General features: G+C 44.2%; 1 protein-coding gene and 1 long non-coding RNA gene across 2 annotated transcripts; both read left to right on the top strand.

Annotated features, from left to right (window-relative positions):
* Positions 1-24075, top strand: LOC124266470 (ataxin-10-like). Its single transcript, XM_046701259.1, has 9 exons — positions 1-267; positions 1087-1539; positions 2697-2888; positions 3487-3564; positions 5629-5800; positions 6060-6168; positions 8114-8289; positions 22635-22698; positions 23415-24075. Exons 1-9 carry the CDS (start codon positions 164-166, stop codon positions 23657-23659), a joined length of 1593 nt encoding a protein of 530 aa, XP_046557215.1. The 5' UTR covers positions 1-163; the 3' UTR covers positions 23660-24075.
* A 326-nt stretch (positions 24076-24401) lies between these two features.
* LOC124266469 lies at positions 24402-25658 on the top strand. Its single transcript, XR_006895773.1, has 2 exons — positions 24402-24446; positions 24866-25658. It is a non-coding gene; the product is annotated as an uncharacterized LOC124266469 (long non-coding RNA).
* The last annotated feature ends 1159 nt before the right edge of the window (positions 25659-26817 follow it).

The raw sequence follows: 26817 nt of genomic DNA, 5'->3' as shown, positions 1-26817 counted from the left end.
TGCTCGTCTTTCATTCTAAGCCGGTTCCCGGCTCCCTTTGCGCACGACAACTTGCGATAACTTGTACAGGGCCCGCATCAGCTAGAGGATCCGGGGGCCCGTCTGTTCCCAGTTAACCACGCGTCGTGGACTCGGGAAGGAGAGAGAGTCCCTATCAACAAACATGGCTCATGGCGGTCTCGGTGTCCTGGCTGCTGACAGTCAGTGGTCTCAGTGCATTTCTACATTGGCTGAATTTACTCAGTTGTTCAAGTCAGATGCATACAGGTATTTGGATAAATTATACCGCGCTGTTTGACAAAATTTATGATGTTGATGATTTAATGAAGAAAACTTATGCATAGGTAGATGCAAAAATAGATAAATGAAAGTTTCTCAAGGTATTTGAATCCTCCTTTGACAGTTTACATAATTATATTGAGTCGAACTAAACTTCCTCTTTGAATGAAATCATTCACTTCAAGTTATCTGCCTTTAGCAACACACATCCATCTTCATAAGATCCGGGGTAGAATAGGTCTTCAGCAACCCATGCTTGCCACAAAAGGCGACTGTGCTTTTCGTAAGAGGCGACTAACGGGATCAGGTGGTCAGGCTCGCTGACTTGGTTGACACATGTCATCGGTTCCCAATTGAGCAGATCGATGCTCATGCAGTTGATCACTGGATTGTCTGGTCCAGACTCAATTATTTACAGACCGCCACCAATGGAATGTTGCTGAGTGTGGCGTAAAACTAAACTCACTCACTCAGTCATTAATACGAAATCTACAAATAGCATTCAAGGTTAAATCAGGTTGAAATATTTTGTTTGTCTGAGAGGAGTGATATATGCATATGGTAAAAATAATCTAAAGAGTGTCATCGGCTAATAAAACAATTTTTCTTTGTAATGCAATCTTTAAGAAAAAAGTAAACAAACTTTTCTTTCTGATGGCACCCACTTTTTAATAATTTTTGAAGGGACCAGTCATTGTTTTCCACTCAAATATGTCATAGGAGTGTCTGTACTTTAAGGTGTGTGTCTGTGCCCCGTGAACTCTGGAGCACCATTTGCTGCTGACTGCAGGTTACTTTTATTTGCAGAAACAATGCAGCAATGTCTGTTTTCAATGACGTCTTTGCTGCTCTGTCAATAGTAAGAACAGCAATGACAACAGTCACCAACAAAACAGCAGCAGCAACATCAGTCGTCAACTCAACAGCAGCAACAACAACGGGCACAGACCAAACAGCAGCAACAACAGCAGGCGGTGACAGAGAGCACCCTCTTGATGATTACCTTGTAAAATGTTCAACAGAGACATTTCGGTGTTTGCGTAATGCATGTGCAGGTTGCCGTGGTAACCAGTCAACAATTGGTGGATCTACCACTGTGATGTCAGACACTTGTGCTGTGTTGGAGGTGGTATATGATCAACCCTCTACATCAGAGTTGATCACGCTACAGAGGTGCGCGATGCAGTTCATTGGCAATATGTGTGTCGGGCACAATCACAACCAGGAGAATGTGTGTAGGCAGTTTCTCTGTACCTTCAGGTGAGATAATTAATGTGTCTGACCTTCTGGTGTTCAAAGTGCATGCAACCGATAATTTGGGCTAATAGTTGTATGATATGTCTGACCTCAGGTGAGATAATTAATTTTCCTGATATTCAGGTGAGACGACTGTTATATAATGTGTATGACATGCAAGGGAAATGACTGTTATATAATGTGTCTGACATTCAGTAGAGATGACTGTTAAATAATGTGTTCTAAAGACCACTAATAATTTATTTCAAATGTCCCTACAGGAAAGAAAAGTCCTGTAGATAAATGAAATGGCATACCATGGTGTACTGAACAGATTTTGATAAAATATTTCAGGGCAGATGCTATGTATATCTTTCAAGAATTTATTCAATGAATATATTGTGGACACTTTGGACGAAATATATTTAAACGTGTCCCTTCTGTACATTTTTTTTGGAACTGGTCGCACATGTTTATGTCATGTGAAATACTGCATGTGCATCATTCTGACTAGTAGCAGACATCATGTATGAAAAGTGCAAATAGGAAGTATTTAGGTGTTTGAGCAACAACAACATAATTTCAAATGGAATGTGATAAATATTGGGAAAAATAGAAAACCCAAAATTGGTTGTATAACCACTACTGACTAATCTGTTTTTCCATTATGACATTTCGTAGTTGATCATCATGCCATTATATTATAAGTTGTTCACTGGTCACGAGGGGGGGCATGGGTTGAGTGTACGTCAACCCATGGGCCCCGAGGGACCAGTGAACAACGTAATTATCTTACCAAACACCTTTATGTTAATTTTGGATTGTTTGAAGCACGGGTACGAATCTTTTTGTAGCCATCACTAGATTTTGCTGACAAGAAAAAAGATTTAGAGTTATCTCCCTTCCATCGATTTGCATTCGCAAAACATCGGTAATTTTCATACATCATACGTGATTCAATGTTATTTGAGATAAAGAATTACTACCACGAAGTAACAAATGAGTTGCCATTGACAGCAGGGTACATTGACATGTTACTCCCTTGTAAGTGAGATACATTTAAAAGTAATAGAAGAGCACTCAGCCAATCAGAAAGTGACATTTATGTGTGAGGTAAGATAATAATTGTAGTCCCTAAGCTGATGATTTTAATTCCTATACCTGTGTTTCCATGGTTACAGGAGGTTGCTGCAGTCGTCTGACAGCGGTGTGGTGAACTACACCTGCATGGTGCTCCACAACTGTCTCCTGCCGCAGACAGCAGACCCGACCAACAGAGTCCTCCCCGACTACCTCAGCTTGGATGACGACATCTTCGCCAGAGTTGTGCTCTCTGTGATAGAACAGACTGTCCAAGCGGACGTGGAATGGGGGTAGGTCGACATTATCATTCTTATTTGTTTCAAGCACTAGTCCAAAGTTTGGGCTACAGACTGTTGGCTGCATGCATTTTTACATATATCTTATCATTATGTTTTTTTAAAACAAGATTTCATGCTTTGGTATTTATCTGTAAAACATGTTTGTTTTCTCTCTCAGGTGTGTATCATTTTTAAATCTGTTTTGACATGCCTGTTTAGACCTGGACTCAGATTATCTCCCTTTGTTTGCTATCCTGCATATTGACATGGTGTTTAATTTGACCATCTTTTAAGCATGAACAAACTGAAACAAAAGCAGTGCAATGAAGTTATTTGTCCTTAACTTACCTTGCTACATGTTGAACAACCCTTCTGGCATCACAAGATCAACACAAGTAACATCTCCTTGAGTCAGCTTATCAGGACTTTATCAAACAAGGGTTGAGACTTTTACAGGTCTAGACTTATTTACTTGTCAGCCCGAGAGTCATTTGATTATTACATGTGCCATGGAATAAAGGGGAAAAAGCTGACTGCAGTGTTAATTAAATAACAGAACTCAGATCACTGTATAGATTGTCATGTGGTGACCTGTATGTCTTAATTACAGGCTGTTTGTGGTGGAAGATCTCCTGCAGGTGGCAGCCTTCTGTGAAACCATCTACATTAGTCTACCTCCCACTCACAGGTAGGTCGACATTTACTGGTACACTGACAGTCACAGGTAGCTGGACATTCACAGGTAGGTCGATAGTCACAGATAGATCAACAATTACAGGTAGCTGGACATTCACAGGTAGGTCGATAGTCACAGATAGATCAACAATTACAGGTAGATTGACATTTACAGGTAGGTCGATAGTCACAGATAGATCAACAATTACAGGTAGCTGGACATTCACAGGTAGGTCGATAGTCACAGATAGATCAACAATTACAGGTAGCTGGACATTCACAGGTAGGTCGATAGTCACAGATAGATCAACAATTACAGGTAGCTGGACATTCACAGGTAGGTCGATAGTCACATATAGATCAACAATTACAGGTAGCTGGACATTCACAGGTAGGTCGATAGTCACATATAGATCAACAATTACAGGTAGCTGGACATTCACAGGTAGGTCGATAGTCACATATAGACCAACAATTACAGGTAGCTGGACATTCACAGGTAGGTTGATAGTCACAGATAGATCAACAATTACAGGTAGATTGACATTTACAGGAAGATCAACATTTACAGGCAGGTTGACTGTCATTGGTAGGTCGACATTTACAGGTAGGTAGACAGTAACAGGTTGGCCAACACAGGTTATATCTACTGTATATTATACAGGAGACCCACTAATGGATGTTATATCTGCTGTATGTTTTACAGGAGATCCAGTAATGGATGCTATATCTACTGTATGTTATACAGGAGACCCAGTAATGGATGTTATATCTACTGTATGTTCTACAGGAGACCCAGTGATGGATGTTATGACTACTGTGTTTTATGCAGGAGACCCAGTAATGGATGTTATATCTACTGTATGTTATACAGGAGACCCAGTGATGGATGTTATGACTACTGTATGTTATACAGGAGACCCAGTGATGGATGTTATGACTACTGTGTTTTATGCAGGAGACCCAGTAATGGATGTTATATCTACTGTATGTTATACAGGAGACCCAGTGATGGATGTTATGACTACTGTATGTTATACAGGAGACCCAGTGATGGATGTTATATCTACTGTATGTTATACAGGAGACCCAGTAATGGATGTCATATCTACTGTATGTTATACAGGAGACCCAGTAATGGATGTTATGACTACTGTGTTTTATGCAGGAGACCCAGTAATGGATGTTATATCTACTGTATGTTATGCAGGAGACCCAGTAATGGCTGTTATATTTAACGCATACTATACAGGAGACCCATTAATGGATGTTATATCTACTGTATTTTATGCAGGAGACCCAGTGATGGATGTTATATCTACTGTATATTATACACGAGACCCAGTGATTGATGTTATATCTACTGCATGCTATACCGGAGACCCAGTAATGGATATTATATCTGCTGCATTTTATACAGGAGACCCAGTAATGGATGTTATATTTACTGCATACTATACAGGAGACCAAGTAATGTATATTTTATTTACTGCATACTATACAGGAGACCCAGTGATGGATGTTATATCTACTCCATTTTATACAGGAGATCCAGTAATGGATGTTATATCTACTGTATGTTATAAGGAGACCCAGTGATGAATGTTATATCTACTGCATTTTATACAGGAGACCCAGTAATGGATGTTATATCTACTGCGTGTTATACAGGAGACCCAGTAATGCATGACCCTTGAAGGTCCGGGTTAGAATATTGATCTCCAGTAACCCATGCTTGTCGTAAAAGGCGACTAACGGGATCGGGTGGTCGGGCTCGCTGACTTGCTTGACTCATGTCATCGGTTCCCAATTGTGCAGATCGATGCTCATGCTGTTGATCACTGGCTTGTCTGCTCCAAACTCGATTATTTACAGACCACCGTTATATAGCTTGAATATTGTTGAGTGCGGCGTAAAACTAAACTCGCTCACCAGTAATGGATGTTATATCTACTGTATGTTATACAGGAGACCCAGTAATGGATGTCGTTATGTCTGTTGTGTGTTATACAGGAGACCCAGTTAGTATACAGGAGACCCAGTTAGTAGTATTAGACCTCTTTCTCTGTTGTTTTAGGCTGTTTGTTGTGGAGGTTGCTATCGGAATGTTGAAGAGGGCGGAGAGTGATACATCGATGGAGAAGTTGCATGTTGTAGCAATGGAGAACTTGCTGTACCTGGGGAGGGAGGTGAAGGCGTACAGCCATCAGATCCTACAGGCAGGACTCCAGGACACGGGAGACTCACAAGTGAGGCTGGAGTTGTCTGGAGTTGCTGATAGATGGACATTTCTAGAGATGCTAACAAGTGAATGAGTTTGTCTCTGAATGTATATAATTTTCATAGAAACAAACAGGTCCTTTGAAATTGAAAAGGAGCCCCAGTGAGATTGTAGATTAAAATAATGACTGAATCCAGAATTGCTTCATTTAGGGCTTTAGCATTGGAGAAAGGGCTTGGCAGTTTGATGATGTGTTCCTATTCCCTGACTCATACTTGTATCTCTAGACCCCCCTGCTGCTCGTGAAGATCCTGGAAGCACTTGGAATGGCCACATCTCAGTATTCCCTGTATGGAAGTCTGCAGGACGACTCCGACCTCCTCGTGTGCTGTGTCAGTAAGTAAAGTACCTGTTGACCACAGCAGAATTTATCATCCCAAACTGGCTTTCATTGGCTTACACCGAGTCTCATTAAATAAAGTTGAAAGAGGTGTATGACTTTTTGTAAGTTCTATGTGATACATAGTAACTCAGGCACCAGATAGTGGCTACCATAGGCTTACACTCATTGAATAATGTTGAAAGAGGTGTATGACCTTTTGTAAGTTCTATGTGGTATTTAGTAACACAAGCACCAGATAGTGGCTACTATAGGCTTACACTCATTGAATAATGTTGAAAGAAGTGTATGACCTTTTGTAAGTTCTATGTGGTACATAGTAACACAAGCACCAGATAGTGGCTACCATAGGCTTATACTCATTGGCTAATGCTGAAACAGGTGAATGGTGTTTAGTAAGCTGAATGTGATATACAAGAACGGTAATGGCTTCCATAGGCTTACACTGATTGATTCATTAACAAAACTGTGCAACAACCCAGTTAGATGTGTATGACCTTATATCTGCTGCATGTGTTATACAGGAGAGTAAGCACCAGTGAGAGGCTTCCATCGGCTAATGCTGATTCATACATTTACAAAACTGTGCAACAACCCAGTTAGATGTGTATGACCTTATATCTGCTGCATGTGTTATACAGGAGAATAAGCACCAGTGAGAGGCTTTCATAGGCTTATGCTGGTTGATTCATTAACAAAACTGTGCAACAACCCAGTTAGATGTGTATGACATTCTATCTGCTGCATGTGTTATACAGGAGAGTAAGCACCAGTGAGAGGCTTCAGTAGGCTTAAACCTTTGATAAATGTATAAAACTCCATGAGTTGATATACTTGATATCAAAAGACACTTGAGTAAGATTCTCCGTTCCCTCAACAAATGAAGTGAAAGAATTGAAACACCCAATTCATTTCATGATTTGGTCTACACTGTGTTGCCAACATCTAAAACTACTTTTGAAACTTCTTCCCATAAAATTTGCCTCTGTTAGGGTCTCCAGCACTTGTTGAAGGTGCTACCAGTTAGTTGAATGTGTTTCTGTGCCAGTTTTTGTGATATGTATTAAGATGTATTCAGGATACTGGGATGAGCAATGGGATTTGGAGTGAAAATTTAGATGGTATTCAAGGCTGAACAGGGTAGGCACCCTCATGATTGAATATTTGGCCCCCTTAGCCACCCTGTATGGTATTTCAGTCCCTCCTGGAGGGAGAGTTACACGGCAAATTTAAGTAAATTCTGCATCCCATTTTTCAAACTTCTGCAAAAAATTCTGCAGTTTAAAACTTGAAAAAAACACACAAGAATGCAATTTCAATCTTCAAAATGATCGATTTTGTGAACATAATTGCAGGGTCAAATTCAAAATAATATCATTGTAAGGTGCTGAAGAAAATATTACCTTGTGAATAAATCATCATTATTGAGGAATATATTGAAAATATCGTTATAACAAATGTCTCAGTTCGTGTTTGTGTAACCATTCATTCTTTTGACATTTACCCCTACTTTTCGTTTCGGTTGATAGTCAATCTTGATTCAACTTTCATAATAAGTGAATTCTGGGGCAGAAAAAATGGCAAGTTCTGCAGGTAATCGACATGAAAATGCGTTTTCCGCGGACCAGACGTTTTTCTGCATCAAATGTAATTTCTGCGATTTATTTTGCAACAGCAGAATCACGAAATCCAGGAGGGACTGGTATTTTTTGGATGGATAGAGTAGGCACCCTCATGTTTGAATATTTAGCCTTCTTAGCCATCCTGTTTGGTATTTAGGATTCAAGGTTGAATAGGGTTGGCACCTTCATGAAGCTCTCTTAACCGTCCTTTATGTCCTGTGAGTTAAGGCTAATCAGTGAAAGAAAATCATCCTACAAAGTTTGGGTGGTGTAGGACAGGAGAGTGTACCTAGCCATGACAGAGGTTTCTCCCTTGTAGATCTGCTCCATGGCATACATGATATCGGGCGACAAGGTGGCAACCATTTCACAGCTGTAGAGAAGATGACCGAATCGGACCGGATAGATCCACATCACCCTGCCTTTGGGCTGAAGAGAGATCTCATACGTCTCCTTGCTAACATGGTGTTCCGTCACAGAGTCAACCAGGACAAGGTAGGAAGACCTCCATGATGAGTTGGAGTATGTTAGGGTTATCAGTGAGACCTCCATGGTCAGCTGGAGTATGTTAGCGTTATCAGTGAGACCTCCATGGTCAGTTGAAGTATGTTAGGGTTATCAGTGAGACCTCCATGGTCAGCTGGAGTATGTTAGGGTCATCAGTGAGACCGCCATGGTCAGCTGGAGTATGTTAGGGTCATCAGTGAGACCTCCATGGTCAGCTGGAGTATGTTAGGGTTATCAGTGAGACCTCCATAGTCAGTTGGAGTATGTTAGGGTTATCAGTGAGACCTCCATGGTCAGCTGGAGTATGTTAGGGTTATCAGTGAGACCTCCATGGTCAGCTGGAGTATGTTAGGGTTATCAGTGAGACCTCCATGATGAGTTGGAGTATATTAGGGTTATCAGTGAGACCTCCATGATGAGTTGGAGTATGTTAGGGTTATCAGTGAGACCTCCATGATGAGTTGGAGTATGTTAGGGTCATCAGTGAGACCTCCATGGTCAGCTGGAGTATGTTAGGGTCATCAGTGAGACTTCCATGGTCAGCTGGAGTATGTTAGGGTTATCAGTGAGACCTCCATGATGAGTTGGAGTATGTTAGGGTTATCAGTGAGACCTCCATGGTCAGTTGGAGTATGTTAACGTTATCAGTGAGACCTCCATGGTCAGTTGGAGTACGTTAGGGTTATCAGTGAGACCTCCATGATGAGTTGGAGTATATTAGGGTTATCAGTGAGTCCTCCATGGTCAGTTGGAGTATGTTAGGGTTATCAGTGAGACCTCCATGATGAGTTGGAGTATATTAGGGTTATCAGTGAGACCTCCATAGTCAGCTGTAGTATGTTAGGGTTATCAGTGAGACCTCCATGGTCAATTGGAGTATGCTAGTGTTATCAGTGAGACCTCCATGGTCAGTTGGTGTATGTTAGGGTTATCAGTGAGACCTCCATGGTCAGTTGGAGTATGTTAGGGTTATCAGTGAGACCTCCATGGTCAGCTGGAGTATGTTAGGGTTATCAGTGAGACCTCCATGGTCAGTTGGAGTATGTTAGGGTTTTCAGTGAGACCTCCATGGTCAGTTGGAGTATGTTAGGGTTATCAGTGAGACCTCCATGGTCAGTTGGAGTATGTTAGGGTTATCAGTGAGACCTCCATGGTCAGCTGGAGTATGTTAGGTTTATCAGTGAGACCTCCATGGTCAGTTGAAGTATGTTAGGGTTATCAGTGAGACCTCCATGGTCAGTTGAAGTATGTTAGGGTTATCAGTGAGACCTCCATAGTCAGCTGGAGTATGTTAGGGTTATCAGTAAGACCTCCATGGTCAGTTGAAGTATGTTAGGGTTATCAGTGAGACCTCCATGGTCAGTTGGAGTATGTTAGGTTTATCAGTGAGACCTCCATAGTCAGCTGGAGTATGTTAGGGTTATCAGTGAGACCTCCATGGTCTGCTGGAGTATGTTAGGTTTATCATTGAGACCTCCATGGTCAGCTGGAGTATGTAAGGGTTATCAGTGAGACCTCCATGGTCAGCTGGAGTATGTTAGGGTTATCAGTGAGACCTCCATGGTCACCTAGAATATATTAGGGTTATCAGTGAGACCTACATGGTCAGCTGGAGTATGTTAGGTTTATCAGTGAGACCTCCATGGTCAGCTGGAGTATGTTAGGGTCATCAGTGAGACCTCCATGGTCAGCTGGAGTATGTTAGGGTTATCAGTGAGACCTCCATGATGAGTTGGAGTATATTAAGGTTATCAGTGAGACCTCCATGATGAGTTGGAGTATGTTAGGGTTATCAGTGAGACCTCCATAGTCAGCTGGAGTATGTTAGGGTTATCAGTGAGTCCTCCATGGTCAGTTGGAGTATGTTAGGGTTATCAGTGAGACCTCCATGGTCAGTTGGAGTATGTTAGGGTTATCAGTGAGACCTCCATAGTCAGCTGTAGTATGTTAGGGTTATCAGTGAGACCTCCATGGTCAATTGGAGTATGTTAGGGTTATCAGTGAGACCTCCATGGTCAGTTGGTGTATGTTAGGGTTATCAGTGAGACCTCCATGGTCAGTTGGAGTATGTTAGGGTTATCAGTGAGACCTCCATGGTCAGCTGGAGTATGTTAGGGTTATCAGTGAGACCTCCATGGTCAGTTGGAGTATGTTAGGGTTATCAGTGAGACCTCCATGGTCAGTTGGAGTATGTTAGGGTTATCAGTGAGACCTCCATGGTCAGTTGGAGTATGTGAGGGTTATCAGTGAGACCTCCATGGTCAGCTGGAGTATGTTAGGTTTATCAGTGAGACCTCCATGGTCAGTTGAAGTATGTTAGGGTTATCAGTGAGACCTCCATGGTCAGTTGAAGTATGTTAGGGTTATCAGTGAGACCTCCATAGTCAGCTGGAGTATGTTAGGGTTATCAGTGAGTCCTCCATGGTCAGTTGAAGTATGTTACGGTTATCAGTGAGACCTCCATGGTCAGTTGGAGTATATTAGGTTTATCAGTGAGACCTCCATGGTCAGCTGGAGTATGTTAGGTTTATCAGTGAGACCTACATGGTCTGCTGGAGTATATTAGGGTTATCAGTGAGACCTCCATGGTCAGTTGGAGTATGTTAGGGTTATCAGTGAGACCTCCATGGTCAGTTGGAGTATGTTAGGGTTATCAGTGAGACCTCCATGGTCAGCTGGAGTATGTTAGGGTTATCAGTGAGACCTCCATGGTCAGTTGGAGTATGTTAGGGTTATCAGTGAGACCTCCATGGTCAGTTGGAGTATGTTAGGGTTATCAGTGAGACCTCCATGGTCAGTTGGAGTATGTGAGGGTTATCAGTGAGACCTCCATGGTCAGCTGGAGTATGTTAGGTTTATCAGTGAGACCTCCATGGTCAGTTGAAGTATGTTAGGGTTATCAGTGAGACCTCCATGGTCAGTTGAAGTATGTTAGGGTTATCAGTGAGACCTCCATAGTCAGCTGGAGTATGTTAGGGTTATCAGTGAGTCCTCCATGGTCAGTTGAAGTATGTTACGGTTATCAGTGAGACCTCCATGGTCAGTTGGAGTATATTAGGTTTATCAGTGAGACCTCCATGGTCAGCTGGAGTATGTTAGGGTTATCAGTGAGACCTACATGGTCTGCTGGAGTATATTAGGGTTATCAGTGAGACCTCCATGGTCAGTTGGAGTATGTTAGGGTTATCAGTGAGACCTCCATGGTCAGTTTGAGTATGTTAGGGTTATCAGTGAGACCTCCATGGTCAGCTGGAGTATGTTAGGTTTATCAGTGAGACCTCCATGGTCAGTTGAAGTATGTTAGGGTTATCAGTGAGACCTCCATGGTCAGTTGAAGTATGTTAGGGTTATCAGTGAGACCTCCATAGTCAGCTGGAGTATGTTAGGGTTATCAGTGAGTCCTCCATGGTCAGTGGAAGTATGTTAGGGTCATCAGTGAGACCTCCATGGTCAGCTGGAGTATGTTAGGGTCATCAGTGAGACCTCCATGGTCAGCTGGAGTATGTTAGGGTTATCAGTGAGACCTCCATGGTCAGCTGGAGTATGTTAGCGTTATCAGTGAGACCTCCATGGTCAGTTGAAGTATGTTAGGGTTATCAGTGAGACCTCCATGGTCAGTTGGAGTATGTTAAGGTTATCAGTGAGACCTCCATGGTCAGTTGGAGTACGTTAGGGTTATCAGTGAGACCTCCATGATGAGTTGGAGTATATTAGGGTTATCAGTGAGTCCTCCATGGTCAGTTGGAGTATGTTAGGGTTATCAGTGAGACCTCCATGATGAGTTGGAGTATATTAGGGTTATCAGTGAGACCTCCATAGTCAGCTGTAGTATGTTAGGGTTATCAGTGAGACCTCCATGGTCAATTGGAGTATGCTAGTGTTATCAGTGAGACCTCCATGGTCAGTTGGTGTATGTTAGGGTTATCAGTGAGACCTCCATGGTCAGTTGGAGTATGTTAGGGTTATCAGTGAGACCTCCATGGTCAGCTGGAGTATGTTAGAGTTATCAGTGAGACCTCCATGGTCAGTTGGAGTATGTTAGGGTTTTCAGTGAGACCTCCATGGTCAGTTGGAGTATGTTAGGGTTATCAGTGAGACCTCCATGGTCAGTTGGAGTATGTTAGGGTTATCAGTGAGACCTCCATGGTCAGCTGGAGTATGTTAGGGTTATCAGTGAGACCTCCATGGTCAGTTGAAGTATGTTAGGGTTATCAGTGAGACCTCCATGGTCAGTTGAAGTATGTTAGGGTTATCAGTGAGACCTCCATAGTCAGCTGGAGTATGTTAGGGTTATCAGTAAGACCTCCATGGTCAGTTGAAGTATGTTAGGGTTATCAGTGAGACCTCCATGGTCAGTTGGAGTATGTTAGGTTTATCAGTGAGACCTCCATAGTCAGCTGGAGTATGTTAGGGTTATCAGTGAGACCTCCATGGTCTGCTGGAGTATGTTAGGTTTATCAGTGAGACCTCCATGGTCAGCTGGAGTATGTAAGGGTTATCAGTGAGACCTCCATGGTCAGCTGGAGTATGTTAGGGTTATCAGTGAGACCTCCATGGTCACCTAGAATATATTAGGGTTATCAGTGAGACCTACATGGTCAGCTGGAGTATGTTAGGTTTATCAGTGTGACCTCCATGGTCAGCTGGAGTATGTTAGGGTCATCAGTGAGACCTCCATGGTCTGCTGGAGTATGTTAGGGTTATCAGTGAGACCTCCATGGTCAATTGGAGTATGCTAGTGTTATCAGTGAGACCTCCATGGTCAGTTGGTGTATGTTAGGGTTATCAGTGAGACCTCCATGGTCAGTTGGAGTATGTTAGGGTTATCAGTGTTACCTCCATGGTCAGCTGGAGTATGTTAGAATTATCAGTGAGACCTCCATGGTCAGTTGGAGTATGTTAGGGTTTTCAGTGAGACCTCCATGGTCAGTTGGAGTATGTTAGGGTTATCAGTGAGACCTCCATGGTCAGTTGGAGTATGTTAGGGTTATCAGTGAGACCTCCATGGTCAGCTGGAGTATGTTAGGGTTATCAGTGAGACCTCCATGGTCAGTTGAAGTATGTTAGGGTTATCAGTGAGACCTCCATGGTCAGTTGAAGTATGTTAGGGTTATCAGTGAGACCTCCATAGTCAGCTGGAGTATGTTAGGGTTATCAGTAAGACCTCCATGGTCAGTTGAAGTATGTTAGGGTTATCAGTGAGACCTCCATGGTCAGTTGGAGTATGTTAGGTTTATCAGTGAGACCTCCATAGTCAGCTGGAGTATGTTAGGGTTATCAGTGAGACCTCCATGGTCTGCTGGAGTATGTTAGGTTTATCAGTGTGACCTCCATGGTCAGCTGGAGTATGTAAGGGTTATCAGTGAGACCTCCATGGTCAGCTGGAGTATGTTAGGGTTATCAGTGAGACCTCCATGGTCACCTAGAATATATTAGGGTTATCAGTGAGACCTACATGGTCAGCTGGAGTATGTTAGGTTTATCAGTGTGACCTCCATGGTCAGCTGGAGTATGTTAGGGTCATCAGTGAGACCTCCATGGTCTGCTGGAGTATGTTAGGGTTATCAGTGAGACCTCCATGATGAGTTGGAGTATATTAAGGTTATCAGTGAGACCTCCATGATGAGTTGGAGTATGTTAGGGTTATCAGTGAGACCTCCATAGTCAGCTGGAGTATGTTAGGGTTATCAGTGAGTCCTCCATGGTCAGTTGGAGTATGTTAGGGTTATCAGTGAGACCTCCATGGTCAGTTGGAGTATATTAGGGTTATCAGTGAGACCTCCATAGTCAGCTGTAGTATGTTAGGGTTATCAGTGAGACCTCCATGGTCAATTGGAGTATGTTAGGGTTATCAGTGAGACCTCCATGGTCAGTTGGTGTATGTTAGGGTTATCAGTGAGACCTCCATGGTCAGTTGGAGTATGTTAGGGTTATCAGTGAGACCTCCATGGTCAGTTGGAGTATGTTAGGGTTATCAGTGAGACCTCCATGGTCAGTTGGAGTATGTGAGGGTTATCAGTGAGACCTCCATAGTCAGCTGGAGTATGTTAGGTTTATCAGTGAGACCTCCATGGTCAGTTGAAGTATGTTAGGGTTATCAGTGAGACCTCCATGGTCAGTTGAAGTATGTTAGGGTTATCAGTGAGACCTCCATAGTCAGCTGGAGTATGTTAGGGTTATCAGTGAGTCCTCCATGGTCAGTTGAAGTATGTTACGGTTATCAGTGAGACCTCCATGGTCAGTTGGAGTATATTAGGTTTATCAGTGAGACCTCCATGGTCAGCTGGAGTATGTTAGGGTTATCAGTGAGACCTACATGGTCTGCTGGAGTATATTAGGGTTATCAGTGAGACCTCCATGGTCAGTTGGAGTATGTTAGGGTTATCAGTGAGACCTCCATGGTCAGTTGGAGTATGTTAGGGTTATCAGTGAGACCTCCATGGTCAGCTGGAGTATGTTAGGTTTATCAGTGAGACCTCCATGGTCAGTTGAAGTATGTTAGGGTTATCAGTGAGACCTCCATGGTCAGTTGAAGTATGTTAGGGTTATCAGTGAGACCTCCATAGTCAGCTGGAGTATGTTAGGGTTATCAGTGAGTCCTCCATGGTCAGTGGAAGTATGTTAGGGTTATCAGTGAGACCTCCATGGTCAGTTGGAGTATATTAGGTTTATCAGTGAGACCTCCATGGTCAGCTGGAGTATGTTAGGGTTATCAGTGAGACCTACATGGTCTGCTGGAGTATATTAGGGTTATCAGTGAGACCTCCATGATGAGTTAGAGTATATTAGGGTTATCAGTGAGACCTCCATGGTCAGCTGGAGTACATTATGGCTATCAGTGAGACCTCCATAGTCAGTTGGAGTATGTTAGGGTTATCAGTGAGACCTCCATGGTCAGCTGGATTATGTTAGGGTTATCAGTGAGACCTCCATGATGAGTTGGAGTATGTTAGGGTTTTCAGTGAGACCTCCATGATGAGTTGGAGTATGTTAGGGTTATCAGTGAGACCTCCATGATGAGTTGGAGTACGTTAGGGTTATCAGTGAGACCTCCATAGTCAGCTGGAGTATGTTAGGGTTATCAGTGAGTCCTCCATGGTCAGTTGGAGTATGTTAGGGTTATCAGTGAGACCTCCATGATGAGTTGGAGTATATTAGGGTTATCAGTGAGACCTCCATAGTCAGCTGTAGTATGTTAGGGTTATCAGTGAGACCTCCATGGTCAATTGGAGTATGCTAGTGTTATCAGTGAGACCTCCATGGTCAGTTGGTGTATGTTAGGGTTATCAGTGAGACCTCCATGGTCAGTTGGAGTATGTTAGGGTTATCAGTGAGACCTCCATGGTCAGCTGGAGTATGTTAGGGTTATCAGTGAGACCTCCATGGTCAGTTGGAGTATGTTAGGGTTTTCAGTGAGACCTCCATGGTCAGTTGGAGTATGTTAGGGTTATCAGTGAGACCTCCATGGTCAGTTGGAGTATGTTAGGGTTATCAGTGAGACCTCCATGGTCAGCTGGAGTATGTTAGGGTGATCAGTGAGACCTCCATGGTCAGTTGAAGTATGTTAGGGTTATCAGTGAGACCTCCATGGTCAGTTGAAGTATGTTAGGGTTATCAGTGAGACCTCCATAGTCAGCTGGAGTATGTTAGGGTTATCAGTAAGACCTCCATGGTCAGTTGAAGTATGTTAGGGTTATCAGTGAGACCTCCATGGTCAGTTGGAGTATGTTAGGTTTATCAGTGAGACCTCCATAGTCAGCTGGAGTATGTTAGGGTTATCAATGAGACCTCCATGGTCTGCTGGAGTATGTTAGGTTTATCAGTGAGACCTCCATGGTCAGCTGGAGTATGTAAGGGTTATCAGTGAGACCTCCATGGTCAGCTGGAGTATGTTAGGGTTATCAGTGAGACCTCCATGGTCACCTAGAATATATTAGGGTTATCAGTGAGACCTACATGGTCAGCTGGAGTATGTTAGGTTTATCAGTGAGACCTCCATGGTCAGTTGGAGTATGTTAGGGTTATCAGTGAGACCTCCATAGTCAGCTGGAGTATGTTAGGGTTATCAGTGAGACCTACATGGTCAGCTGGAGTATGTTAGGGTTATCAGTGAGACCTCCATGGTCAGTTGGAGTATGTAAGGGTTATCAGTAAGACCTCCATGGTCAGCTGGAGTATGTTAGGGTTATCAGTGAGTCCTCCCTGGTCAGCTGGAGTATGTTAGGGTTATCAGTGACACCTCCATGGTCAGTTGAAGTATGTTAGGGTTATCAGTAAGACCTCCATGGTCAGTTGGAGTATGTTAGGGTTATCAGTGAGACCTCCATGGTCAGCTGGAGTATGTTAGGGTTATCAGTAAGACCTCCATGGTCAGCAGGAGTATGTTAGGGTTATCAGTGACACCTCCATGGTCAGTTGAAGTATGTTAGGGTTATCAGTAAGACCTCCATGGTCAGTTGGAGTATGTTAGGGTTATCAGTGAGACCTCCATGGTCAGTTGGTGTATGTTAGGGTTATCAGTGAGACCTCCATGGTCAGTTGGAGTATGTTAGGGTTATCAGTGAGACCTCCATGGTCAGCTGGAGTATGTTAGGGTTATCAGTGAGACCTCCATGGTCAGTTGGAGTATGTTAGGGTTATCAGTGAGACCTCCATGGTCAGTTGGAGTATGTTAGGGTTATCAGTGAGACCTCCATAGTCAGCTGGAGTATGTAAGGGTTATCAGTGAGACCTCCATGGTCTGCTGGAGTATGTTAGGTTTATCAGTGAGACCTCCATGGTCAGCTGGAGTATGTAAGGGTTATCAGTGAGACCTCCATGGTCAGCTGGAGTATGTTAGGGTTATCAGTGAGACCTCCATGGTCACCTAGAATATATAAGGGTTATCAGTGAGACCTACATGGTCAGCTGGAGTATGTTAGGTTTATCAGTGAGACCTCCATGGTCAGTTGGAGTATGTTAGGGTTATCAGTGAGACCTCCATAGTCAGCTGGAGTATGTAAGGGTTATCAGTGAGACCTACATGGTCAGCTGGAGTATGTTAGGGTTATCAGTGAGACCTCCATGGTCAGTTGGAGTATGTAAGGGTTATCAGTAAGACCTCCATGGTCAGCTGGAGTATGTTAGGGTTATCAGTGAGTCCTCCCTGGTCAGCTGGAGTATGTTAGGGTTATCAGTGACACCTCCATGGTCAGTTGAAGTATGTTAGGGTTATCAGTAAGACCTCCATGGTCAGTTGGAGTATGTTAGGGTTATCAGTGAGACCTCCATGGTCAGCTGGAGTATGTTAGGGTTATCAGTAAGACCTCCATGGTCAGCAGGAGTATGTTAGGGTTATCAGTGACACCTCCATGGTCAGTTGAAGTATGTTAGGGTTATCAGTAAGACCTCCATGGTCAGTTGGAGTATGTTAGGGTTATCAGTGAGACCTCCATGGTCAGTTGGTGTATGTTAGGGTTATCAGTGAGACCTCCATGGTCAGTTGGAGTATGTTAGGGTTATCAGTGAGACCTCCATGGTCAGCTGGAGTATGTTAGGGTTATCAGTGAGACCTCCATGGTCAGTTGGAGTATGTTAGGGTTATCAGTGAGACCTCCATGGTCAGTTGGAGTATGTTAGGGTTATCAGTGAGACCTCCATGGTCAGTTGGAGTATGTTAGGGTTATCAGTGAGACCTCCATGGTCACCTAGAATATATTAGGGTTATCAGTGAGACCTCCATGGTCAGTTCAAGTATGTTAGGGTTATCAGTGAGACCTCCATGGTCAGTTGAAGTATGTTAGGGTTATCAGTGAGACCTCCATAGTCAGCTGGAGTATGTTAGGGTTATCAGTGAGTCCTCCATGGTCAGTGGAAGTATGTTAGGGTTATCAGTGAGACCTCCATGGTCAGTTGGAGTATATTAGGTTTATCAGTGAGACCTCCATGGTCAGCTGGAGTATGTTAGGGTTATCAGTGAGACCTACATGGTCTGCTGGAGTATATTAGGGTTATCAGTGAGACCTCCATGATGAGTTAGAGTATATTAGGGTTATCAGTGAGACCTCCATGGTCAGCTGGAGTACATTATGGCTATCAGTGAGACCTCCATAGTCAGTTGGAGTATGTTAGGGTTATCAGTGAGACCTCCATGGTCAGCTGGATTATGTTAGGGTTATCAGTGAGACCTCCATGATGAGTTGGAGTATGTTAGGGTTTTCAGTGAGACCTCCATGATGAGTTGGAGTATGTTAGGGTTATCAGTGAGACCTCCATGATGAGTTGGAGTACGTTAGGGTTATCAGTGAGACCTCCATAGTCAGCTGGAGTCTGTGAGGGTTATCAGTGAGACCTCCATGATGAGTTGGAGTATGTTAGGGTTATCAGTGAGACCTCCATGATGAGTTGGAGTATGTTAGGGTTATCAGTGAGACCTCCATGGTCAGCTAAAGTATGTTAGGGTTATCAGTGAGACCTCCATGATGAGTTGGAGTATATTAGGGTTATCAGTGAGACCTACATGATGAGTTGGAGTATGTTAGGGTTATCAGTGAGACCTCCATAGTCAGCTGGAGTATGTTAGGGTTATCAGTGAGTCCTCCATGGTCAGTTGGAGTATGTTAGGGTTATCAGTGAGACCTCCATGATGAGTTGGAGTATATTAGGGTTATCAGTGAGACCTCCATAGTCAGCTGTAGTATGTTAGGGTTATCAGTGAGACCTCCATGGTCAATTGGAGTATGCTAGGGTTATCAGTGAGACCTCCATGGTCAGTTGGTGTATGTTAGGGTTATCAGTGAGACCTCCATGGTCAGTTGGAGTATGTTAGGGTTATCAGTGAGACCTCCATGGTCAGCTGGAGTATGTTAGGGTTATCAGTGAGACCTCCATGGTCAGTTGGAGTATGTTAGGGTTTTCAGTGAGACCTCCATGGTCAGTTGGAGTATGTTAGGGTTATCAGTGAGACCTCCATGGTCAGCTGGAGTATGTTAGGTTTATCAGTGATACCTCCATGGTCAGTTGAAGTATGTTAGGGTTATCAGTGAGACCTCCATGGTCAGTTGAAGTATGTTAGGGTTATCAGTGAGACCTCCATAGTCAGCTGGAGTATGTTAGGGTTATCAGTGAGTCCTCCATGGTCAGTGGAAGTATGTTAGGGTTATCAGTGAGACCTCCATAGTCAGCTGGAGTATGTTAGGGTTATCAGTGAGTCCTCCATGGTCAGTGGAAGTATGTTAGGGTTATCAGTGAGACCTCCATGGTCAGTTGGAGTATATTAGGTTTATCAGTGAGACCTCCATGGTCAGCTGGAGTATGTTAGGGTTATCAGTGAGACCTACATGGTCTGCTGGAGTATATTAGGGTTATCAGTGAGACCTCCATGATGAGTTAGAGTATATCAGGGTTATCAGTGAGACCTCCATGGTCAGCTGGAGTACATTATTGCTATCAGTGAGACCTCCATAGTCAGTTGGAGTATGTTAGGGTTATCAGTGAGACGTCCATGGTCAGCTGGATTATGTTAGGGTTATCAGTGAGACCTCCATGATGAGTTGGAGTATGTTAGGGTTATCAGTGAGACCTCCATGATGAGTTGGAGTACGTTAGGGTTATCAGTGAGACCTCCATAGTCAGCTGGAGTCTGTTAGGGTTATCAGTGAGACCTCCATGATGAGTTGGAGTATGTTAGGGTTATCAGTGAGACCTCCATGATGAGTTGGAGTATGTTAGGGTTATCAGTGAGACCTCCATGGTCAGCTGAAGTATGTTAGGGTTATCAGTGAGACCTCCATGATGAGTTGGAGTATATTAGGGTTATCAGTGAGACCTCCATGATGAGTTGGAGTATGTTAGGGTTATCAGTGAGACCTCCATAGTCAGCTGGAGTATGTTAGGGTTATCAGTGAGTCCTCCATGGTCAGTTGGAGTATGTTAGGGTTATCAGTGAGACCTCCATGATGAGTTGGAGTATATTAGGGTTATCAGTGAGACCTCCATAGTCAGCTGTAGTATGTTAGGGTTATCAGTGAGACCTCCATGGTCAATTGGAGTATGCTAGGGTTATCAGTGAGACCTCCATGGTCAGTTGGTGTATGTTAGGGTTATCAGTGAGACCTCCATGGTCAGTTGGAGTATGTTAGGGTTATCAGTGAGACCTCCATGGTCAGCTGGAGTATGTTAGGGTTATCAGTGAGACCTCCATGGTCAGTTGGAGTATGTTAGGTTTTCAGTGAGACCTCCATGGTCAGTTGGAGTATGTTAGGGTTATCAGTGAGACCTCCATGGTCAGTTGGAGTATGTTAGGGTTATCAGTGAGACCTCCATGGTCAGCTGGAGTATGTTAGGTTTATCAGTGAGACCTCCATGGTCAGTTGAAGTATGTTAGGGTTATCAGTGAGACCTCCATGGTCAGTTGAAGTATGTTAGGGTTATCAGTGAGACCTCCATAGTCAGCTGGAGTATGTTAGGGTTATCAGTGAGTCCTCCATGGTCAGTTGAAGTATGTTAGGGTTATCAGTGAGACCTCCATAGTCAGTTGGAGTATGTTAGGTTTATCAGTGAGACCTCCATAGTCAGCTGGAGTATGTTAGGGTTATCAGTGAGACCTCCATGGTCTGCTGGAGTATGTTAGGTTTATCAGTGAGACCTCCATGGTCAGCTGGAGTATGTTAGGGTTATCAGTGAGACCTCCATGGTCAGCTGGAGTATGTTAGGGTTATCAGTGAGACCTCCATGGTCACCTAGAATATATTAGGGTTATCAGTGAGACCTACATGGTCAGCTGGAGTATGTTAGGTTTATCAGTGAGACCTCCATGGTCAGTTGGAGTATGTTAGGGTTATCAGTGAGACCTCCATAGTCAGCTGGAGTATGTTAGGGTTATCAGTGAGACCTACATGGTCAGCTGGAGTATGTTAGGGTTATCAGTGAGACCTCCATGGTCAGTTGGAGTATGTAAGGGTTATCAGTAAGACCTCCATGGTCAGCTGGAGTATGTTAGGGTTATCAGTGAGTCCTCCCTGGTCAGCTGGAGTATGTTAGGGTTATCAGTGACACCTCCATGGTCAGTTGAAGTATGTTAGGGTTATCAGTAAGACCTCCATGGTCAGTTGGAGTATGTTAGGGCTATCAGTGAGACCTCCATGGTCAGCTGGAGTATGTTAGGGTTATCAGTAAGACCTCCATGGTCAGCAGGAGTATGTTAGGGTTATCAGTGAGTCCTCCATGGTCAGTTGGTGTATGTTAGGGTTATCAGGGAGTCCTCCATGCTCAGCTGGAGTATATTAGGGTTATCAGTGAGTCCTCCATGGTCAGCTGGAGTATGTTAGGGTTATCAGTGAGTCCTCCCTGGTCAGCTGGAGTATGTTAGGGTTATCAGTGACACCTCCATGGTCAGTTGAAGTATGTTAGGGTTATCAGTAAGACCTCCATGGTCAGTTGGAGTATGTTAGGGTTATCAGTGAGACCTCCATGGTCAGCTGGAGTATGTTAGGGTTATCAGTAAGACCTCCATGGTCAGCAGGAGTATGTTAGGGTTATCAGTGAGTCCTCCATGGTCAGTTGGAGTATATTAGGGTTATCAGTGAGTCCTCCATGGTCAGCTGGAGTATGTTAGGGTTATCAGTGAGTCCTCCATGGTCAGTTGGAGTAAGTTAGGGTTATCAGTGAGACCTCCATGGTCAGCTGGAGTATGTTAGGGTTATCAGTGAGTCCTCCATGGTCAGCTGGAGTATGTTAGGGTTATCAGTGAGTCCTCCATGGTCAGTTGGAGTATGTTAGGGTTATCAGTGAGACCTCCATGGTCACCTAGAATATATTAGGGTTATCAGTGAGACCTACATGGTCAGCTGGAGTATGTTAGGGTTATCAGTGAGTCCTCCATGGTCAGCTGGAGTATGTTAGGGTTATCAGTGAGACCTCCATGGTAAGCTGGAGTATATTAGGGTTATCAGTGAGACCTCCATGCTCAGCTGGAGTATGTTAGGGTTAGCAGTGTGTCCTCCATGGTCAGTTGGAGTATGATAGGGTTATCAGTGAGACCGCCATGGTCAGTTGGAGTATATTAGGGTTACTATGAAGAGAGATACCTATGGACAAGTGGAGTATATTAGGGTTATCATGAAGGGTTATCATGAAGAGAGACCTCTGCAGTCAGTCGGAGTGTGTTACGGTTGTCAAGACGAGAGGTCTTTTGTTCATTTGAAGTTAGGCTTATCTGAAGAGAGGTGTCTCATGTCAACCTTGGTAATCTCTATTTGAACCCCTGTAGTCAGTTTTATGGTTATTCTGAAGTAAAGGTGACAAGAAATACTAGCTGACAGCTAACTGCAGTAGTGTGGTTTTGTTTGTTTCAGGTACGGGAACTGGATGGAATTCCTTTAATTCTTGACCAGTCAAATATGGATGGAAAAAATCCTTGTATCCTCTTTAACAGATGGCAATCATTATTATATGTTACAAACTTCATATCTCACACATTTATCCTAGTGGTTAAACCGTTTGCTCAGGGTAAGCCCATTTCTGGTGTCTCCTGCCATGATATTGCTGGAATATTGCTAAAAGTGACATAAAACCACACCTACACTCACTCACTCACTCACTCACTCACTCACTCACTCACTCACTCACTCACTCACTCACTCGCTCGCTCCAACGCTCAAACACTCACTCACTCACTTTAACACTCACTCACTCATATCTCATACTCTATGCCAAGGTAGCATCAGCTCTTCTCAGTAGCATGCATTGGTTTGGTTTGGCTGTTGTTTAAAAGCATTCAACAATATTCCAGCTACATGGTAGCATCTGTAAATAATCGAGTCTGGACCAGACAATCCAGCGATCAACAGCATCAGCATCAGCAGCATCAATCCATGCAATTGGGATACAATGACATGTCAACCAAGTCAGCGAGCGTGACCACCTGATCTGGTTACATCGGCTCTTACGACAAGCATAGGTTGCTAAAGACCAATACTACCCCAGATTAACATGCATACATCTATGTCGTATCAGTACATATACCAGCATCCATACACTCATTTAGCATCAATCCTTGTGGTTGTTGTAGTTATACCTAGGTAGGAGCTGCCTCTGTTACCATTTATGAGTGTTATATTCCTGAGCACAACTAGTTATCACGCAGTGGGTAGTCCTGGCAGTCCGGAACTTGTGTGAGGCAAACTCCGACAACAAGCAGTACCTGGCGGGACTGAGACTAGAGGGACTTGCCAACAATGTCACAGTACTCAAGGAGTTTGGGGTGAAGGCAGAGCTACATGGGGACAAGATTGTGGTCCGACCTCCTGATGAGGATTCTCCAGGAGATCGAGGTGAAGGGGGAGCTACAGGGGGACAAGATTGTGGTCAGACCTCCTGATGAGGATTCTCCAGGAGTTTGGGGTGAAGGCAGAGCTACATGGGGACAAGATTGTGGTCAGACCTCCTGATGAGGATTCTCCAGGAGATCGGGGTGAAGGGGGAGCTACAGGGGGACAAGATTTTGGTCAGACCACCTGATGAGGATTCTCCAGGAGATCGAGGTGAAGGGGGAGCTACAGGTTGACAAGATTGTGGTCAGACCTCCTGATGAGGATTCTCCAGGAGATCGGGGTGAAGGGGGAGCTACAGGGGGACAAGATTGTGGTCAGACCTCCTGATGAGGATTCTCCAGGAGATCGAGGTGAAGGGGGAGCTACAGGTTGACAAGATTGTGGTCAGACCTCCTGATGAGGATTCTCCAGGAGTTTGGGGTGAAGGCAGAGCTACATGGGGACAAGATTGTGGTCAGACCTCCTGATGAGGATTCTCCAGGAGATCGAGGTGAAGGGGGAGCTACAGGTTGACAAGATTGTGGTCAGACCTCCTGATGAGGATTCTCCAGGAGATCGGGGTGAAGGGGGAGCTACAGGGGGACAAGATTATAGTCAGACCTCCTGATGAGGATTCTCCAGGAGATCAGGTGAAGGGGAGCTACAGGGGACAAGATTGTGGTCAGACCTCCTGATGAGGATTCTCCAGGAGATCGGGGTGAAGGGGGAGCTACAGGGGGACAAGATTGTGGTCAGACCTCCTGATGAGGATTCTCCAGGAGATCGGGGTGAAGGGGAGCTACAGGGGACAGATTGTGGTCAGACCTCCTGATGAGGATTCTCCAGGAGATCGGGGTGAAGGGGAGCTACAGGGGACAAGATTGTGGTCAGACCTCCCTGATGAGGATTCTCCAGGAGATCGGGGTGAAGGGGGCACTACAGGGGGACAAGATTGTGGTCAGACCCCTGATGAGGATTCTCCAGGAGATCGGGGTGAAGGGGGCCCTACAGGGGGACAAAATTGTGGTCAGACCTCCTGATGAGGATTCTCCAGGAGATCGGGGTGAAGGGGGCACTACAGGGGGACAATATTGTGGTCAGACCTCCTGATGAGGATTCCCCTGGAGATCAGGGTGAAGGAGGAGCTACAGGGGGGACAAGATTGTGGTCAGACCTCCTGATGAGGATTCTCCAGGAGATCGGGGTGAAGGGGACACTACAGGGGGACAAGATTGTGGTCAGACCTCCTGGTGAGGATTCTCCAGGAGATCGAGGTGAAGGGGGAGCTACAGGGGGACAAGATCGTTGTGAGACCTAATAAGGAGGATGCTGCATGAAACTGGGGTTGATTGATCAGGTTCTGTGAACAGCACATTAATGCACATGTTTGACATGGAAGGGTGAGCAATGTGATGGATCTTTCAGATGTATTTTGCACGATGTATACCCATCAGCAGAGAGACTGAACCAAGCAGTGGGCTTCATGCACCTGCATGGGTTTATCCCATGGTCCATAGTATGGTGATCTACCTTCAGTTGTTGGTGACCTATAGCCCAGTTTCTATATTGCATTGTCCTATGTTGTAATAAATGTCTTAATGCTTACGTGCTAGTTTTAACTTTCTATCTGTGATAATGTAGTTTTACTGTCCTTTGTTGACAGATTTTACGAAATAACTTTTATTTATTATTAAAGTATGTATTGTTATAGTCACGATATGGCTGCAGTATTGCCGATGTGACACTAAACCTCAACTCACTCCCTCACTCACTCACTCCATGGGTTTATACACACATTGTACAATACCTCTTCCCAGGCTGGCAGTATACTCAGACCAGGCACAGGTCATGGCCTGCAGCAAAAGCCTTTTCTTGCTGGCTAGAGCTTTTGAAGGACAACAGTTGATGTATGAGTCTGATATGTCAATGATAAGTACATGAAAACACGATCTGCTGTGACACTATTGTATAATGGAGCTAAAGCTATAACAGTCATGAATTTACATTATAAAAATCCTTCTGAAATAGTATGTCTTGCTATTACAATAAACATTGGTAATACAGTCATCTTCTTTCATTACTATGCAGTGCGTAAGTATTGCTGGAAGTGTTGATGTGGAAAGTTTAGATGCTTTTGACACTGGTGTTGTAGTGACTATATGTAGGTGTTGCAAGTACTTTCAATGAACATGCTGAATGTTTGTTGACAAGACGGCATTATGCCTTAACCAGGCGTGACTGTTTACTTGGCAGTCAGCTGTAGTCCAACTTTTTGAGTCTCGCCACAAAAATACAGTCGTTGATAGTACGAGCAACTGTCTAGACCAAATAAGAAATCAACCAGCTCCAGTTGGAATCGCAACTGGATTGTTGATCAACTCTTACATGCAGTTGTTTGTTAGGATGTGTACTGCCACTGAGCCCTATTTAGGCAATCTGAAACAATGGTGTACAAACAATAGCCTGTCCGAACTTGTTCAAAAAGTCGGATATATAGGGCGGTATACATCGTACAACTCTTGTAAATAGAGACTTCAGCTGCGGACCGACTCCGTGGTGTAATGGTTAGAGCGTCCACCGTGTCATACCAAAAGACGTTAAAAATATGGTACCTGTTGGTCCCTGCCTGGCGCTCGGCATTAATGGGTACAACAAGGACTGGTCGGCTCGGAGTCTGTATAATGTGTCTGAGTGGGGTATTCATGCTTCACTGCGGCATGGTATCTCAGTGGGCTACGACTGTAAAACCAGCTTCAGTCTGGGCTAGTACAAGCAGCCGCACATACACATACACACGCATGCACGTCGTCATATGAGCGAAATATTCTCAAGCACGACGTAAAACCCAATTTTACCTCACCTTCCGCTGCGCCCCATACCTGTAATCAAGGCCTCGTTTGTTTGTTTGTTTGTTAAACGCTCCACTCCGCCATATTTCAATGCCTCGACACAATCGCTGGACATCCTCATCACCATGCATGTCCACCACAGGTGGGGTAGCCTAATGGTTAAAGCGTTTGTGATGCCACAAACCCAGGTTCCCCACATGGGTACAATGTGTGGAGCTCATTTCTGGTGTAACCCCGCCGTCATATTGCTGAAATATTGCTAAAAGCGGCGTAAAATCCAACTCAGTCTCTCACATACATCTACATGCGACATAAATGCCTCTAGCTAAATAACAGAAAAAATGCAACAACGTATTTTTTAAATGTTCATTCCGGTA

Source organism: Haliotis rubra, unplaced genomic scaffold (genome assembly GCF_003918875.1).
Source record: "Haliotis rubra isolate DU_JTF1 unplaced genomic scaffold, ASM391887v1 Scf126, whole genome shotgun sequence".
NCBI classification, from domain to species: domain Eukaryota; kingdom Metazoa; phylum Mollusca; class Gastropoda; order Lepetellida; family Haliotidae; genus Haliotis; species Haliotis rubra.
This window is presented reverse-complemented; position numbering and strand designations above follow the sequence as displayed.

What these genes read in the sequence shown, in the direction of transcription:
- LOC124266470 (XM_046701259.1), top strand. Translation starts at nt 164, where the DNA reads ATGGCTCATGGCGGTCTCGGTGTCCTGGCTGCTGACAGTCAGTGGTCT. An exon ending in TTCAAGTCAGATGCATACAG is followed by an intron (nt 268 to 1,086) that starts GTATTTGGATAA and finishes TTTTATTTGCAG; the next exon opens with AAACAATGCAGCAATGTCTG. An exon ending in TATGGATGGAAAAAATCCTT is followed by an intron (nt 22,699 to 23,414) that starts GTATCCTCTTTA and finishes GAGCACAACTAG; the next exon opens with TTATCACGCAGTGGGTAGTC.